Source organism: Rattus norvegicus, chromosome 4 (genome assembly GCF_021556685.1).
Source record: "Rattus norvegicus strain SHRSP/BbbUtx chromosome 4, alternate assembly SHRSP_T2T, whole genome shotgun sequence".
Classification (NCBI taxonomy): Eukaryota; Metazoa; Chordata; class Mammalia; order Rodentia; family Muridae; genus Rattus; species Rattus norvegicus.
The window spans coordinates 68,613,772-68,631,327 of record NC_141537.1 but is presented as its reverse complement, the minus strand read 5'-3'; the positions used below and the strand labels follow the sequence as shown (position 1 = coordinate 68,631,327).

The 17,556-nt window shown below is 41.8% G+C and overlaps 1 protein-coding gene across 5 annotated transcripts in view; it reads left to right on the top strand.

The window, feature by feature from the left end:
• The window catches only part of Parp12 (poly (ADP-ribose) polymerase family, member 12), a 74,317-nt gene that overhangs the window by 10,192 nt on the left and 46,569 nt on the right, over positions 1-17,556 (top strand). For 4 of the 5 annotated variants that reach the window (XR_015685626.1, XR_015685627.1, XM_087658030.1 and 1 more), the window contains 2 exon segments: positions 1,316-1,411; positions 6,260-6,383. Coding sequence is in view for 3 of the 5 variants with exons in the window: in XM_087658030.1 (XP_087514156.1) it covers positions 1,316-1,411; positions 6,260-6,383 (220 nt within the window). In the remaining 2 variants the exon portion in view is untranslated. 5 annotated transcript variants of the gene reach the window in all.

Below are 17,556 nucleotides of genomic sequence, written 5' to 3'. Positions count from 1 at the left end.
AGTCATGCCCAGCTTTAATATAAATGTTTTGTGGTTTTTGAGGCAAAGTCTCTTGATGTAGACTGGGCTAATCTTGAGCTCAACAGAGATACATCTGCCTCTCTTACCACGTGCTTTGACTAAAGGGGGTATTATCATACCCGGCCTAAATGTCTATTTTATTACTTATGTATATCTGTTTGCCTGTCTGTGCATCACTTGCTTGGGGCCCACAGATCAGGAGAATGGTATCAGACCCCTTGGAAACTGGAGTTACAGATAGTTGTGAGACACCATGTGGGTGCTAGTATGTGAGCATGTGTCCTCTGGAGGAGCGGCTAGTGCTCTTAACCGAATTGTCTCTCTAGCCTCACTTGGAGTTTTAAGAATGTGGGTTCTGGGGGATTGACCTGTGATCCTCAAGCTTGCAAGGCAAGCACTTACTGAGGAGTCTCTTCCGATATTTTTGTTAACCTCAATATATACAGAGGTTTTGCTTTAAATGATGTTTGAAGCATCATCTGGATTATGAATGACTTTATTGAAAACTGAGGGACAGATCCACTGGTGAGTGGCTCAGGTCTCAAACAGTCACTACTCTGGAGATAGAGAACTTCAGGGTCTCACAGGTGTGGATTTTGAGGCCCAGTCTATGGAATATCCAGGAGTTCATAAGAAAGGGAGGATGCAGCTAACAGAGGACAGGTGATAGGATAGTGAAGGAGGCGAGGGTATAAATGAGTTTTTATTCTCACTTAGGTTTAAGTGAACAGGGTAAATATAATAGGCAAAGACACAGTGGGATGGTAATAAGAAAGGTATACTATGAAAGAACTTACTATGCTTGTCTTATTTTAAGAGCCCTGCAAGTAAAGTAAAATTAAGACTATTTTATTTGGAGATAAAACTTCCCACAAATTACCTTTTTTTGTTAGTACCCAGTTCTAAAGACCTCACTGACAAATATTTGCTGTAGAAATTAAATGTGATTTATAAAATACCTTTCTACTTTTCCTTCCTAGTGACTTGGATGGATAGTCAGAGTTGAAAAAAAAAAAAAAACGAAACAACAAAACAAAACAAAACCCTCTGTGGTGTCCTGGACTTAGTAAAGAGCAACGTGCTAGGTATCTAGGATTCACCCTAAAAGTCAGGTGCCCACCTGTGTGACTGGGGGTACTTGTATTCCTCAAAGGATAGGTCCTGTCAGTTTGCCTGGGCCACTTTTGCACAGCAATGGATAGATAAATCCTTCTTCCTTTTAGCTGTGAAGTGCTGTGATCCTACATGAAAAGTGTCGATAACAGCTGACATCTTGTGTGCTGTTTCTTTGTAGAAAGAAAAGACAGTTCAGTGTCCCCAGGCACTCTTAGCCAGGAGGAGAGTGAGCAGATTTGCTTGTACCATATTCGGAAGAGTTGTAGCTTCCAAGGTAAGTTAGACGCTCTTCCTCTCAGCGGAGAGGAACTGCTTCTCATTACTGGAACTGCTTGAAGGCATCCTTAGACAGGGCGGGGGTCTTGCCAAACGAGTTCTGAATCTGCTTTTGTTGAGGGTAGAAAAATTATTTGCATTTTCAAATGAAGCTGTTGATGAATTTTTAGGAATATAGGCCTTTGGATCTGTACCAGGTGAGTGCCAAGTGACCACAGAGTGTCGTGAAATGGGGCTACTTAGTCTAGTGAAAGCTAATTGCCACTTCTGTAGGGTGACAGCTTAGGGGAGTCTTGGAAACTGGGACAACCTCAGTGAGGAGATGGAGATACTTGTATTAGTACTTAGAACATTGCTCAAGGTTCCTCAAGTATTGGGCCGGTGGCCCCTGCTTGCCTTCCTTGACCACAAAGAGTAATCCTTGTATGGTCAGTATTTTCACAGAAACTTAGTGATCTTTACTGACAACTTAGTCTTTGACTAAAGATTCTTCCCAAGTCTTATGACTGCAGCCATTTTTAGTCTTTGGATGTCATACAGATAATTCATGAATTTTACTTTGTGAAGGAGTTAGGTAGTACACAGCAGAGCAGAAAGTTCTCCGTCTCCTTCATCCTTCTCCAGTGGTAAACACTTACTGTATGTTGTACTACACTTCTTTTATGTATTTTATTTCAAATTAAATTGTATCTTATGTGTATGGTGGTTTGCCTAAGTGTATGTCTGTGTACTGTGCTTGTGCCTGGTGCCCAAGAAGGCCAGAAGAGGGTGTCTGACCCCTTGGAACTGGACTTACAGAAGGTTGTGAACCACCATGTCAGTGCTGGGAAGCAAACCTGAGTCCTCTGGAAGAGTAGTGCTCTTAACTACTGAGCCAACTTGTTTTTAAAGATTTATTTGATTGATTGATTGATTGATTGATTGATTTTTACCTCTTTTTGCTTCAGTTTTATTCTGCCTGCTTTGTAGTTCAGGGATTCTTAAGCGATTCTGTTCACTTTGGAGCACTTTTCATTGCTGCTGAGTACTTTTTACGTTTCCTTGTCTCTCTTGCCTGTCATTTCAAGGTACATGAGAAGGAAGCAGGTGTGGATATGGGTGCTTCGCCTTCCAAATTGAGACTACACTTATGTAACTCAGCCGGGAAGCCTAGGGCCTGGATTGTATGGAGGTAGGGGCTTTAGAAGAAGGCAAGGAGGCAGATAAAGAGGGCAGGGTGTCAGGGAGGAAGGGTTGCTTCCTGCATTTACTATTGTGCTGAAATTCTCACCAGTTGCTATGGTTGCAGGGGCTTTTCCCAGGGGCCTCCAGCTGTGATTGGCCTGAGCACCACATTCTGTTCCAAGTCTACTCTTAGCCACAGCCTTGGGTCCCTGGGTCCTTTCTGAGGCCTTAGTCTGGTGGGCATGGGGGAGATACTTGTGCTCTGGAGCTGATGTCTTCCACGGAGATTTTCCTTAGGCTACCCAGGGTTTGCTTGTACTTGGAGTTTGTCAACATAGCTTTTCAACAGTGGGTGCTTTCTGCTCACCTCCCGGCATTTCCGCCAGTATCCTTCAGGCAGGGAACAGGAACTCTTGATTTGACCACAATGTCTGGACCATAACAGCACTGTCATTAGGACAAAACAACCAACAGATTGGGAAAAGATCTTTGCCAATCCTATATCCGATAGAGGACTGATATCCAAAATATACAAAGAACTCAAGAAGTTAGACTCCAGCGAGCCAAATAACCCTATTAAAAATGGGTACAGAGCTAAACAAAGAATTCTCAGCTGAGGAATATCTAATGGCTGAGAAGCACCTAAAGAAATGTTGAACATCTTTAGTCATAAGGGAAATGCAAATCAAAACAAAACAACCCTGAGATTCCACCTCATACCAGTCAGAATGGCTAAGATCAAAAGCTCGGGACAGCAGATGCTTGCGAGGATGTGGTGAAAGAGGAATACTCCTCCATTGTTGGTGGGATTGTAAGCTGGTACAACCACTCTGGAAAGCAATTTGGAGATTCCTCAGAAAATTGGACATTGCACTATCTGAGGACCCAGCTATACCACTCCTGGGCATATACCCAAAAGATGCTCCAACATACAACAAAGACACATGCTCCACTATGTTCATAGCAGCCTTATTTATAATAGCCAGAAGCTGGAAAGAACCCAGATGCCCTTCAACAGAGGAATGGATACAGAAAATGTGGTACATCTACACAATGGAGTACTACTCAGCTATCAAAAACGATGCCTTCATGAAATTCATAGGCAAATGGATTGAACTAGAAAATACCATCCTGGGGTTGGGGATTTAGCTCAGTGGTAGAGCGCTTGCCTAGGAAGCGCAAGGCCCTGGGTTCGGTCCCCAGCGCCGAAAAAAAAAAAAAAAAAAAAAAGAAAATACCATCCTGAGTGAGGTAACCCAATCACAGAAAAACACACATGGTATGCACTCACTGATATTGGATATTAGCCCAAAAGCTCGAATTACCTAAGATACAATCCACAGACCACATGAAGCTCAAGAAGAAGGATGACCAAAGTGTGGATGCTTCACTCCTTAAAAGGGGGAACAAAAATATTCATAGGAGGGGATATGGAGACAAAGTTTGGAGTAGAGACTGAAGGAACAGCTATTCAGAGCCTGCCTCACACATGTGACATATATATATATATACATACATATATATATGTGTGTGTGTGTATGTATGTGTGTGTATATATATATACATATATATATATATATATATATATATGTATATATCTCCACCAAAACTAGATAAGATTGATGAAGCTAAGAAGTGCATGCTGTCAGGAGCTGGATATGGATGTCTCCTGAGGGACACAGGCAGATCATGTCAAACACAGAGGCAATGCTAGCATCAAGCCATTGAACTGAGAACAGGACCTCTGTTGGAGGAATTGGAGAAAGGATTGAAAGAGCTGAAGGGGCTTGCAACTCCATAAGGATAACAATGCCAACCAACCAGGGCTCCCAGAGACTAAACCACTACCGAAGACTATACATGGACTGAGACATGGCTCCAGCTGCATATGTAGCACAGGATGGCCTTGTTGGGCACCAGCAGAAGGAGAAGCCCTTGGTCCTGCCAAGGTTGGACCCCCAGTGTAGAGGGAATATTGGGGGGGCAGTGGATGGGGAGGGGAGCACCTTTAGAGAAGAAGGGGAAGGGGATGGGATAGAGTGCTTATGTCCGGGAAACCAGGAAAGGGAATAACATTTGAAATGTAAATAAAAAAATCCAATAAAGGAAAGAAAAATAAAGAATCCAATACGTTTCTGAGTCCAGTGTGAGTCATGTAAGGGCAAACTCTATACAAATGAAGGAGTTGCAAGTTCCCGAGATTTGTTCTGCCTTGTATAATTTAAGAGCTTTCTTTGCCTGGATACTCCAGCTTGTTTCCTGAGGCCTCTTGACCTTGTGCCCCTTTTTGCGGTCTCCACACACAGCTCCTGGCCTGTTCTCTGACAAGCCCTAGCAATGTTAACAGGCTCCTCTGTGGTACCTTTTGTAGAATCTGGAAAAGATCTGACATTGAGAAAGAATGTACAGACTTTAGGAAATTTTAATTTTAAACTGTTAATTAGCTTTAATTAATTTTTAAAAATACAAATTAAAATGGGTTAACTACAGTTAATAAGAAATGAATCTTTATCAACCTCCATTTTCTTAGCATCCAAGTAGGTCCTTTAAAAACAAAAACAATGATTTCCTGCTTCTTGGGTATCTGTCTAGAAAGATGTGACATGTGTAGTAGTATATATGTCTCTTATATTAATGTATATGTATATTTGGTTTTGTTCTTATGTAGCACTATTGCACCCATACTTTCCTTGTTTTTCTTGACCAGTTGCTTACTTTTGGAAACTACATACTAAAGTCTTAAGACTTAATTCAAAACATGCAAAATGATGAACGTCTTTCCTTACGATTCTACATGAAATATCTGCATTCGTATGTGTATTTAATTAGAATGCTACCAATCTCTCTATCTCCTGCTTTGTATGTAGGAACATTCTGCACTTGGTTGAGTATCTTTCTAATAGATTACATCTTGGTTATATCTCCATTTCAGTGAACTTCCCAAACCTTTTTTCTTTCTATCCTCCTCACTATCTCTGTACAGATGTAACAGAAACTCACAGGACTTTGGAAAGTGTCAGAGACAGCAGAAGCAAAGATAGGGTAGGGTGGAAGGGCTTGAACGGGGAGGGCAGTGTGGGCCTGTGGCACAGATGACAGAGAAAGTTGAGCGGAGTCATGGGTACTGATGGATACCAAGCCACCTTCAGTAGGATGTTAAGGTTACATGGATTCCTTCCTCCCTCCAAACCTCCCTTCTTTCCTTTGATTACAGATTGAACCTAAGCCTTTTATCTGTGCCTGGCAAGTGCTCTGTCACTGAACGGTATTTCCAACCCTATTTTTATTTCGAACTTGTGATTCTAATACCTGAGACATCCAGCCATCCATCTGGGGTGGATTCCGTTAAGTCTGGAATCTGACCTCATCTTTGTGTATAGAGACAAGGAACAGCTTGGCTGCCCTCTTCAGGGCTGGGACCTTCTTATGATCAGTTTCTTTATGGTCATGGAATGATGTTCTAGACTAACACATAGATTTTGCAATGTCCCGTTTGAAGGGAAGACTCACATAGTAAGACCTGTAGTACTTCAGTATGTCACTGCATTAGCAAAGCATAACGTCCTCATAACTTCCCAGGATGTTCTCAGGCCAGTAGTCAGGGTCATCCCATGGACAGTTACAGGATGGGGCCACACTGCTCACTGCTAGGGTGGCTAACTACTCTCTGTTTCCATTTTAGATAAGTGCCATCGGGTACATTTTCATTTGCCATATCGGTGGCAATTCTTGGATGGAGGTGAATGGAAGGATCTGGACAACATGGAGCTTATTGAAAATGCTTATTGCAATCCCAGTAAAGACAGGTAGGAGAGTGAGAGCATGCCCTTTGTCCCAGCTGTGTGTAGCCTTTCATGTGCAGCGTAAGGGATTCAGTGTAAACAATAGTATGTGCATGCATGCACAGATGCAGACGCACAGGCCCATGCACGCACTCTCACCCCAAAGCTTGTTCTGGAGGTGAAGCCTATGTTTATACTGGCTATGATTTATACTAGTTATCTGTTGTCCATTCAGGGAGGAGCTGTGGGAAAAGAAGGTGGTACCAAGATCAAGTAACCTCAGTTGCTGCTGGGATTGATATACACAGTTACTCATTATTACAGACAATCGAGATTGTCTTTACAAACTAGGAGTTTGTAAACTTCCAGTCTTTCCACAAGGTCACACAACCAAATTGTTTTAACTTGAATGTTTTTAGTCTTTAATTTTTTTCACAAAGCCAATTCATGTAAACAAGTAAGACCCAGGTAGTCGTCTTTTAAGTATTTAACCATTATTTGTTTTAAAATGTGCTGTGACATACTGCTAAAAAGATAATTTTTTTTATTTTGAGCATGGGCTAGAGAGGTATCATAGTAGGTAGAGAACTCATTGCTCTGCCAGAGACCCTGTGTTTGGTTCTGGCATCCACATGGTAGCTCACTGTCTGCAATTCCTTCCCATTGTAGAGGATCTTTTGCCCTTTTCTGGCCTCTTCAGGTACTGTACTCATGTGGTAAAGTTGTGCAAACAAAATACCTATACACGTAAAATAAATAAATTTTATTAAAATAAAAAAGGTTGGGCTTCATTTTATTTTTGGTTATGTTAATGTGCATGTCTGTTTGAGAGACAGAGAGAGAGAGAGAGAGAGAGAGAGAGAGAGAGAGAGAGAGAGAGAGAGAATGAGAATGAGAATGAGAATGAATGGGAGTAAAGGCACCTGCAGAGGCTACAGTATTGGCACTCCTGGAGCTAGAGTTGTAGGCAATTTTGAGTTACCCACAGTGGGTGTTGGGAACCAAAATCTGATCCTCTGTAAAAGCAGCAAGTGCTCTTAACCACTGAGCTCCCTAAAAAGAGAATTTGAAATCTAAGATAAAAAGTGTGTATGCGCAAATTGCTCTTGTCTAAGAATGTAAAACGTATTTCCCTTAGGAAGATTAAATAGCCCACATACCACCCATAATCTTTCTCTTTGAAGCTAATTTTAGACAGTGTTATTCACAAATACTAAGTATCCAGCTCAGTTACTTTTAGTAAATGTATTTGCCTGTGTAGCTAGAATACAGAGGATCTCATCACCATAGAAGGCTCTTCATTTGGCACACTTCCTAAATCTGTCTTCACTGACTTCCCTCACCTTAGATTAGCTTTGCTCATTTGTGGACCTATAAGTTGAATCATTTGCTGTATACTGATAGGTCTTGAGTCTAATAGCATTGTGGTTTCTTTTCCTTGAAAAAGGTTTTCAGTGTTGGTTTTTGAGACAGGGTCTCATTATGTGGCACAGTCTGTCCGTAAGCTCTCAGTCTGACCTACACCTCCCAAGGGCTGGGATGATAGGGTGTTCACCAGGCCCAGGATTGTATTGGGTCAGTCTTCTGTGTAGCATACATGTGTTTACATGGAGAGATTTCCAGAGTGTCTTCTGAGAAGTAGGCTGTGTTTGTCCCCCTGACAGGAGATTGGTTTTTCAGGCGATTGTAGTGCTTTCCAGCCTCATTAGCAGTGTTTAATGATGTGCCCCCAACATTGGTATTGCTGAATATTTGCATGCTAACAAGTCTAGAGTATAAAATGTTTTCTCAGTTGCATAGCCATGATTTCCAATGAGGAAAATTTTTTCATGTGTTTATTAACTGTTTTTGGTTAATTTCCTATGCAGTATCCATCCTTAAACATATTTTGGGCATAGGGAGAACTGTGTTTTTATTTATCCTTTTATTTTGAGGCACTGTCTGCATTTTTGGATATTAAATGTGAGGTAAAAAACTCAGCCAGCTAATAGCACCTTTAATAGAGAAGTATTTGTCCATCTTTTCCTTTCCTTTGTGGTTTTGTACTTTATATGTCTTAAGAAATCTTCCTTTATTGCAATAACAAAAGAATTCTGAGTTTTTTCTAAAAGCAAACATTTTAAGTATAACACTATATATTTAAATTCTCTTTTTTTATTTTTTATTAACTTGAGTATTTCTTATATACATTTCGAGTGTTATTCCCTTTCCCGGTTTCCGGGCAAACATCCCCCTCCCCCCTCCCCTTCCTTATGGGTGTTCCCCTCCCAACCCTCCCCCCATTGCCGCCCTCCCCCCATAGACTAGTTCACTGGGGTTCAGTCTTAGCAGGACCCAGGGCTTCCCCTTCCACTGGTGCTCTTACTAGGATATTCATTGCTACCTATGGGGTCAGAGTCCAGGGTCAGTCCATGTATAGTCTTTAGGTAGTGGCTTAGTCCCTGGAAGCTCTGGTTGCTTGGCATTGTTGTACTTTCGGGGTCTCGAGCCCCTTCAAGCTCTTCCAGTTCTTTCTCTGATTCCTTCAACAGGGGACCTATTCTCAGTTCAGTGGTTTGCTGCTGGCATTCGCCTCTGTATTTGCTGTATTCTGGCTGTGTCTCTCAGGAGCGATCTACATCCGGCTCCTGTCAGTCTGCACTTCTTTGCTTCATCCATCTTGTCTAATTGGGTGGCTGTATATGTATGGGCCACATGTGGGGCAGGCTCTGAATGGGTGTTCCTTCAGTCTCTGTTTTAATCTTTGCCTCTCCCTTCCCTGCCAAGGGTATTCTTTTTCCTCATTTAAAGAAGGAGTGAAGCATTCACATTTTGATCATCCGTCTTGAGTTTCGTTTGTTCTAGGGATCTAGAGTAATTCAAGCATTTGGGCTAATAGCCACTTATCAATGAGTGCATACCATGTATGTCTTTCTGTGATTGGGTTAGCTCACTCAGGATGATATTTTCCAGTTCCAACCATTTGCCTACGAATTTCATAAACTCGTTGTTTTTGATAGCTGAGTAATATTCCATTGTGTAGATGTACCACATTTTCTGTATCCATTCCTCTGTTGAAGGGCATCTGGGTTCTTTCCAGCTTCTGGCTATTATAAATAAGGCTGCGATGAACATAGTGGAGCACGTGTCTCTTTTATATGTTGAGGCATCTTTTGGGTATATGCCCAAGAGAGGTATAGCTGGATCCTCAGGCAGTTCAATGTCCAATTTTCTGAGGAACCTCCAGACTGATTTCCAGAATGGTTTTACCAGTCTGCAATCCCACCAACAATGGAGGAGTGTTCCTCTTTCTCCACATCCTCGCCAGCATCTGCTGTCACCTGAGTTTTTGATCTTAGCCATTCTCACTGGTGTGAGGTGAAATCTCAGGGTTGTTTTGATTTGCATTTCCCTTATGACTAAAGATGTTGAACATTTCTTTAGGTGTTTCTCAGCCATTCGGCATTCCTCAGCTGTGAATTCTTTGTTTAGCTCTGAACCCCATTTTTTAATAGGGTTATTTGTTTCCCTGCGGTCTAACTTCTTGAGTTCTTTGTATATTTTGGATATAAGGCCTCTATCTGTTGTAGGATTGGTAAAGATCTTTTCCCAATCTGTTGGTTGCCGTTTTGTCCTAACCACAGTGTCCTTTGCCTTACAGAAGCTTTGCAGTTTTATGAGATCCCATTTGTCGATTCTTGATCTTAGAGCATAAGCCATTGGTGTTTTGTTCAGGAAATTTTTTCCAGTGCCTATGTGTTCCAGATGCTTCCCTAGTTTTTCTTCTATTAGTTTGAGTGTGTCTGGTTTGATGTGGAGGTCCTTGATCCACTTGGACTTAAGCTTTGTACAGGGTGATAAGCATGGATCGATCTGCATTCTTCTACATGTTGCCCTCCAGTTGAACCAGCACCATTTGCTGAAAATGCTATCTTTTTTCCATTGGATGGTTTTGGCTCCTTTGTCAAAAATCAAGTGACCATAGGTGTGTGGGTTCATTTCTGGGTCTTCAATTCTATTCCATTGGTCTATCTGTCTGTCTCTGTACCAATACCATGCAGTTTTTATCACTATTGCTCTGCAATACTGCTTGAGTTCAGGGATAGTGATTCCCCCTGAAGTCCTTTTATTGTTGAGGATAGCTTTAGCTATCCTGGGTTTTTTGTTATTCCAGATGAATTTGCAAATTGTTCTGTCTAACTCTTTGAAGAATTGGATTGGTATTTTGATGGGGATTGCATTGAATCTGTAGATTGCTTTTGGTAAAATGGCCATTTTTACTATATTAATCCTGCCAATCCATGAGCATGGGAGATCTTTCCATCTTCTGAGGTCTTCTTCAATTTCTTTCCTCAGTGTCTTGAAGTTCTTATTGTACAGATCTTTTACTTGCTTGGTTAAAATCACACCGAGGTACTTTATATTATTTGGGTCTATTATGAAGGGTGTCGTTTCCCTAATTTCTTTCTCGTCTTGTTTCTCTTTTGTATAGAGGAAGGCAACTGATTTATTTGACTTAATTTTTTACCCAGCCACTTTGCTGAAGTTGTTTATCAGCTTTAGTAGTTCTCTGGTGGAACTTTTGGGATCACTTAAATATACTATCATGTCATCTGCAAATAGTGATATTTTGACCTCTTCTTTTCCGATCTGTATCCCCTTGATCTCCTTTTGTTGTCTGATTGCTCTGGCTAGAACTTCAAGAACTATATTGAATACGTAGGGAGAGAGTGGGCAGCCTTGTCTAGTCCCTGATTTTAGTGGGATTGCTTCAAGTTTCTCTCCATTTAGTTTCATGTTAGCAACTGGTTTGCTGTATATGGCTTTTACTATGTTTAGGTATGGGCCTTGAATTCCTATTCTTTCCAGGACTTTTATCATGAAGGGGTGTTGAATTTTGTCAAATGCTTTCTCAGCATCTAATGAAATGATCATGTGGTTTTGTTCTTTCAGTTTGTTTATATAATGGATCACGTTGATGGTTTTCCGTATATTAAACCATCCCTGCATGCCTGGGATGAAGCCTACTTGATCATGGTGGATGATTGTTTTGATGTGCTCTTGAATTCGGTTTGCCAGAATTTTATTGAGTATTTTTGCGTCGATATTCATAAAGGAAATTGGTCTGAAGTTCTCTTTCTTTGTTGTGTCTTTGTGTGGTTTAGGTATAAGAGTAATTGTGGCTTCGTAGAAGGAATTCGGTAGTGCTCCATCTGTTTCAATTTTGTGGAATAGTTTGGATAATATTGGTATGAGGTCTTCTATGAAGGTTTGATAGAATTCTGCACTAAACCCATCTGGACCTGGGCTCTTTTTGGTTGGGAGACCTTTAATGACTGCTTCTATTTCCTTAGGAGTTATGGGGTTGTTTAACTGGTTTATCTGTTCCTGATTTAACTTCGATACCTGGTATCTGTCTAGGAAATTGTCCATTTCCTGAAGATTTTCAAATTTTGTTGAATATAGGTTTTTATAGTAAGATCTGATGATTTTTTGAATTTCCTCTGAATCTGTAGTTATGTCTCCCTTTTCATTTCTGATTTTGTTAATTTGGACGCACTCTCTGTGTCCTCTCATTAGTCTGGCTAAGGGTTTATCTATCTTGGTGATTTTCTCAAAGAACCAACTTTTGGTTCTGTTGATTCTTTCTATGGTCCTTTCTGTTTCTACTTGGTTGATTTCAGCTCTGAGTTTGATTATTTCCTGCCTTCTACTCCTCCTGGGTGTATTTGCTTCTTTTTGTTCTAGAGCTTTTAGGTGTGCTGTCAAGCTGCTGACATATGCTCTTTCCTGTTTCTTTCTGCAGGCACTCAGCGCTATGAGTTTTCCTCTTAGCACAGCTTTCATTGTGTCCCATAAGTTTGGGTATGTTGTATCTTCATTTTCATTAAATTCTAAAAAGTTTTTAATTTCTTTCTTTATTTCTTCCTTGAACAGGTTATCATTGAGTAGAGCATTGTTCAATTTCCACGTATATGTGGGCATTCTTCCCTTATTGTTATTGAAGACCAGTTTTAGGCCGTGGTGGTCCGATAGCACGCATGGGATTATTTCTATCTTTCTGTACCTGTTGAGGCCTGTTTTTTGACCAATTATATGGTCAATTTTGGAGAAAGTACCATGAGGAGCTGAGAAGAAGGTATATCCTTTTGCTTTAGGATAGAATGTTCTATAAATATCCGTTAAGTCCATTTGGCTCATGACTTCTCTTAGTCTGTCAACATCACTGTTTAATTTCTGTTTCCATGATCTGTCCATTGATGAGAGTGGTGTGTTGAAATCTCCCACTATTATTGTGTGAGGTGCAATGTGTGTTTTGAGCTTTAGTAAGGTTTCTTTTACGTATGTAGGTGCCCTTGTATTTGGGGCATAGATATTTAGGATTGAGAGTTCATCTTGGTGGATTTTTCCTTTGATGAATATGAAGTGTCCTTCCTTATCTTTTTTGATGACTTTTAGTTGGAAATTGATTTTATTTGATATTAGAATGGCTACTCCAGCTTGCTTCTTCTGACCATTTGCTTGGAAAGTTGTTTTCCAGCCTTTCACTCTGAGGTAGTGTCTGTTTTTGTCTCTGAGGTGTGTTTCCTGTAGGCAGCAGAATGCAGGGTCCTCGTTGCGTATCCAGTTTGTTAATCTATGTCTTTTTATTGGGGAGTTGAGGCCATTGATATTGAGAGATATTAAGGAATAGTGATTATTGCTTCCCTTTATATTCATATTTGGATGTGAGGTTATGTTTGTGTGCTTTCATTCTCTTTGTTTTGTTGCCAAGACGATTAGTTTCTTGCTTCTTCTAGGGTATAGCTTGCCTCCTTATGTTGGGCTTTACCATTTATTATCCTTTGTAGTGCTGGATTTGTAGAAAGATATTGTGTAGATTTGGTTTTGTCATGGAATATCTTGGTTTCTCCATCAATGTTAATTGAGAGTTTTGCTGGATACAGTAACCTGGGCTGGCATTTGTGTTCTCTTAGGGTCTGTATGACATCAGTCCAGGATCTTCTGGCCTTCATAGTTTCTGTCGAGAAGTCTGGTGTGATTCTGATAGGTCTCCCTTTATATGTTACTTGACCTTTTTCCCTTACTGCTTTTAATATTCTTTCTTTATTTTGTGCGTTTGGTGTTTTGACAATTATGTGACGGGAGGTGTTTCTTTTCTGGTCCAATCTATTTGGAGTTCTGTAGGCTTCTTGTATGCCTATGGGTATCTCTTTTTTTAGGTTAGGGAAGTTTTCTTCTATGATTTTGTTGAAGATATTTACTGGTCCTTTGAGCTGGGAGTCTTCACTCTCTTCTATACCTATTATCCTTAGGTTTGATCTTCTCATTGAGTCCTGGATTTCCTGTATGTTTTGGACCAGTAGCTTTTTCTGCTTTACATTATCTTTGACAGTTGAGTCAATGATTTCTATGGAATCTTCTGCTCCTCAGATTCTCTCTTCCATCTCTTGTATTCTGTTGGTGAAGCTTGTATCTACAGCTCCTTGTCTCTTCTTTTGGTTTTCTATATCCAGGGTTGTTTTCATGTGTTCTTTCTTGATTGCTTCTATTTCCATTTTTAATTCCTTCAACTGTTTGATTGTGTTTTCCTGGAATTCTTTCAGGGATTTTTGTGTCTCCTCTCTATGGGCTTCTACTTGTTTATTTATGTTTTCCTGGAATTCTTTCAGGGATTTTTGTGTCTCCTCTCTATGGGCTTCTATTTGTTTATTTATGTTTTCCTGGAATTCTTTCAGGGATTTTTGCGATTCTTTCAGGCATTTTTGCGATTCTTTCAGGCATTTTTGCGATTCCTCTCTGTAGGCTTCTACTTGTTCTCTAAGGGAATTCTTCATGTCTTTCTTGAAGTCCTCCAGCATCATGATCAAATATGATTTTGAAAATAGATCTTGCTTTTCTGGTGTGTTTGGATATTCCATGTTTGTTTTGATGGGAGAATTGGGCTCCGATGGTGCCATGTAGTCTTGGTTTCTGTTGCTTGGGTTCCTGCGCTTGCCTCTCGCCATCAGATTATCTCTAGTGTTACTTTGTTCTGCTATTTCTGACAGTGGCTAGACTGTCCTATAAGCCTGTGTGTCAGGAGTGCTGTAGACCTGTTTTCCTCTCTTTCAGTCAGTTATGGGGACAGAGTGTTCTGCTTTCGGGCGTGTAGTTTTTCCTCTCTACAGGTCTTCAGCTGTTCCTGTGGGCCTGTGTCTTGAGTTCACCAGGCAGCTTTCTTGCAGCAGAAAATTTGGTCTTACCTGTGGTCCTGAGGCTCAAGTTCGCTCGTGGGGTGCTGCCCACGGGCTCTCTGCAGCGGCAGCAACCAGGAAGACCTGTGCCGCCCCTTCCGGGAGCTTCAGTGCACCAGGGTTCCAGATGGTCTTTGGCTTTTTCCTCTGGCATCCAAGATGTGTGTGCAGGGAGCAGTCTCTTCTGGTTTCCCAGGCTTGTCTGCCTCTCTGAAGGTTTAGCTCTCCCTCCCACGGGATTTGGGTGCAGAGAACTGTTTATCTGGTCTGTTTCTTTCAGGTTCCGGCGGTGTCTCAGGCAGGGGTCCTGCCGCTCCTGGGCCCTCCCCCACGGGAGCCCAGAGGCCTTATACAGTTTCCTCTTGGGCCAGGGATGTGGGCAGGGGTGAGCAGAGTTGGTGGTCTCTTCCGCTCTGCAGCCTCAGGAGTGCCCACCTGACCAGGCGGTTGGGTCTCTCTCTCACCGGGTCTGGGAGCAGAGAGCTGCTGCGGGCCGGGATCCGCGGGTGTGGGACTTCCGGTAAACACAGAACGTGCCCGGTCCTAGAGAAATTCTGCTTCCGTGTGTCCCAAGCTCACCAGGCAGCTTTCTTGCAGCAGAAAATTTGGTCTTACCTGTGGTCCCGAGGCTCAAGTTCGCTCGTGGGCTGCTGCCCAGGGGCTCTCTGCAGCGGCAGCAACCAGGAAGACCTGTGCCGCCCCTTCCGGGAGCTTCAGTGCACCAGGGTTCCAGATGGTCTTTGGCTTTTTCCTCTGGCGTCCGAGATGTGTGTGCAGGGAGCAGTCTCTTCTGGTTTCCCAGGCTTGTCTGCCTCTCTGAAGGTTTAGCTCTCCCTCCCACGGGATTTGGGTGCAGAGAACTGTTTATCCGGTCTGTTTCTTTCAGGTTCCGGCGGTGTCTCCTAAATTCTCTTTTTTATGTGATTAAATTTGAGCCCAATTTCATCTTTAGGTGATTCACCAGTTTCTCCAATAACTACTTTGAAAAGTTTTAATTAATTTGCTCATGATTAAAATACCTGTCATAAAATTTAAACTACAAAGCACACTCATATCATACAGGCTCTGTGTCTACTCATTTTTAGATGTTTATTTTTAAAACCACCTAAAGAGAGCCAAATTTGGTAAAATGTTACACATTTCATTTTAGTTCTAGTTGTCAGATACCATGTTTTTACACCCCTGCTGGGTGCCCCTCTTCAGTGTGTTTGTCTGTTCCCTGTCTCTGGTCAGTTCTTGTCTACCAATCCCCCACTGTGACCCATAGAAGCTCAATACTAGGTTCTGCCATCTGGAAAGGAAAGGCTCCTCCCCTCACTCCTTACTCCTCCTCCTGCTTCTTGCCATTTTGTTCTTTAGGAATTTAAAATCTATCAGCTTACAGATTACTTGGTTGTATTCTTGACTTGAAGTTACAATGGCTGTTGTGAGTTTGGGAGAATTGTGTCTTTCTCATTTTTATGCACACCACACCCTTGGACTTGGTCCCTTCTAGAACTGCTGCTGGGATTCTGATAAAGTGTGTGCTGTTCGCCCTGAACGTTCTTCGCTTCACCATTCATTCTCCTGAGGTCTCCTCCACTCCCTTTCCTCTTTGCTGCGTTTACAGGGACTCTTCTCGGATTCCCAGGCCACGAGTTCAGCCTCATCTGAGATCTAGTGAGGCCATCTGTGACTCTAAAGTTTATGATTTATTACTTACTCATAAATCTTCTTGTTTTTTCCAGTTTACCTGCTTATTTTTTGAAGTTTCTAATCCCATTGTAGGCTTTGATAATTAGGAAGAACCATTTTACACTGTTTGCATCCTTAGATGGTAGTTTGTGTCTCAGTCATCTGGAAATCCTTGTGAAGTAAATTCCTCCTGAGAGTTTGTGTTTGCTTTTTTGGGAATCACTATCCTTACAGCTAATTCTCACGTAGAAGTGTGAAACATCCTAAAACTTGTGGGAGGCTTGACTGGTTGAAAGTTCTGGGGAGCCCATGTGTATGCAGGTGAATTTCCTACGGACTGCCTTGACATGTTTCTGGGATCTATCTGTATGGAACTCTGTCTCTGTTCTCTCTCTTTCCTTCTCCCTTTCCCTCTCATTTGTCTAGGTGTTGTCTCAAGTAACTGCCTGTCCTCCAAAGCACTGTGCAGCTGAGAATGACCTTGAACTTCTGGTCCTGCCTAGACCTCCCAAATACTAGGATCACAGGGATGTGCTACCAGGCCTAGCTTCCAGAGCTGGGTCTAGGGGTACAGGGCTGTAATACCGTCTCTTTGGGAAGATGAGGCAGGAGGGTCACAAGTTCAGGGCCTGCCTGCACAACTTAGTGACTGCTTCAAAATTAAGAGAGAGTTGGGACTGTAGCTCAATTGAGGAGTGGTTCCCTAGTGTGTGTGGAAGCCCTTGGTTCATTACCCAGCACTAGAGGGGAAAAAACCTCTCTCCTTAGATTTGGCCTCCATTCTTACTCAGATACTACATTTGCTTGTGTCCCTACCCTTATCTTGGCTGCTAAAACCACAACTCTGTCCTACTCATTGACACTGTCCTCACTTTCCTTTCTGGTTTTGTGATTCCCTTTGGTCTTTGAGCATTACCACATTTTGAAAGGAGCCTGGACTGGTGGCTTGCAGTGTAGCTGTGTAGTTAGACTGTCTCCTTTATACCTTGTTTGTGGGCTGTATTTGCTCAGATGTGTTTCTTAGCATTCATGGGCTTTTACTTTTCCATTTGTTACGTGGTACTAATAGTCCTATCCCATAGGGTTGTAAAGATTGAGTCTTCTAAACCTAAATTATTTTATGCAGGTGCCAGCAAATGCTAGCTATTGTTAATTTTGTCTTGTAAGGATTTCTGCACATTCTGACAGTTTCATAATGCCTTTTGTTTTTGTAGCTTTGGAGGTTAACCCAGGGTGCTGTTACTGCTCTGCCCTTGCCGTATTTCCAGCCCTGATTGTTTTAAAGAAGAATATTTTAACCAACATTT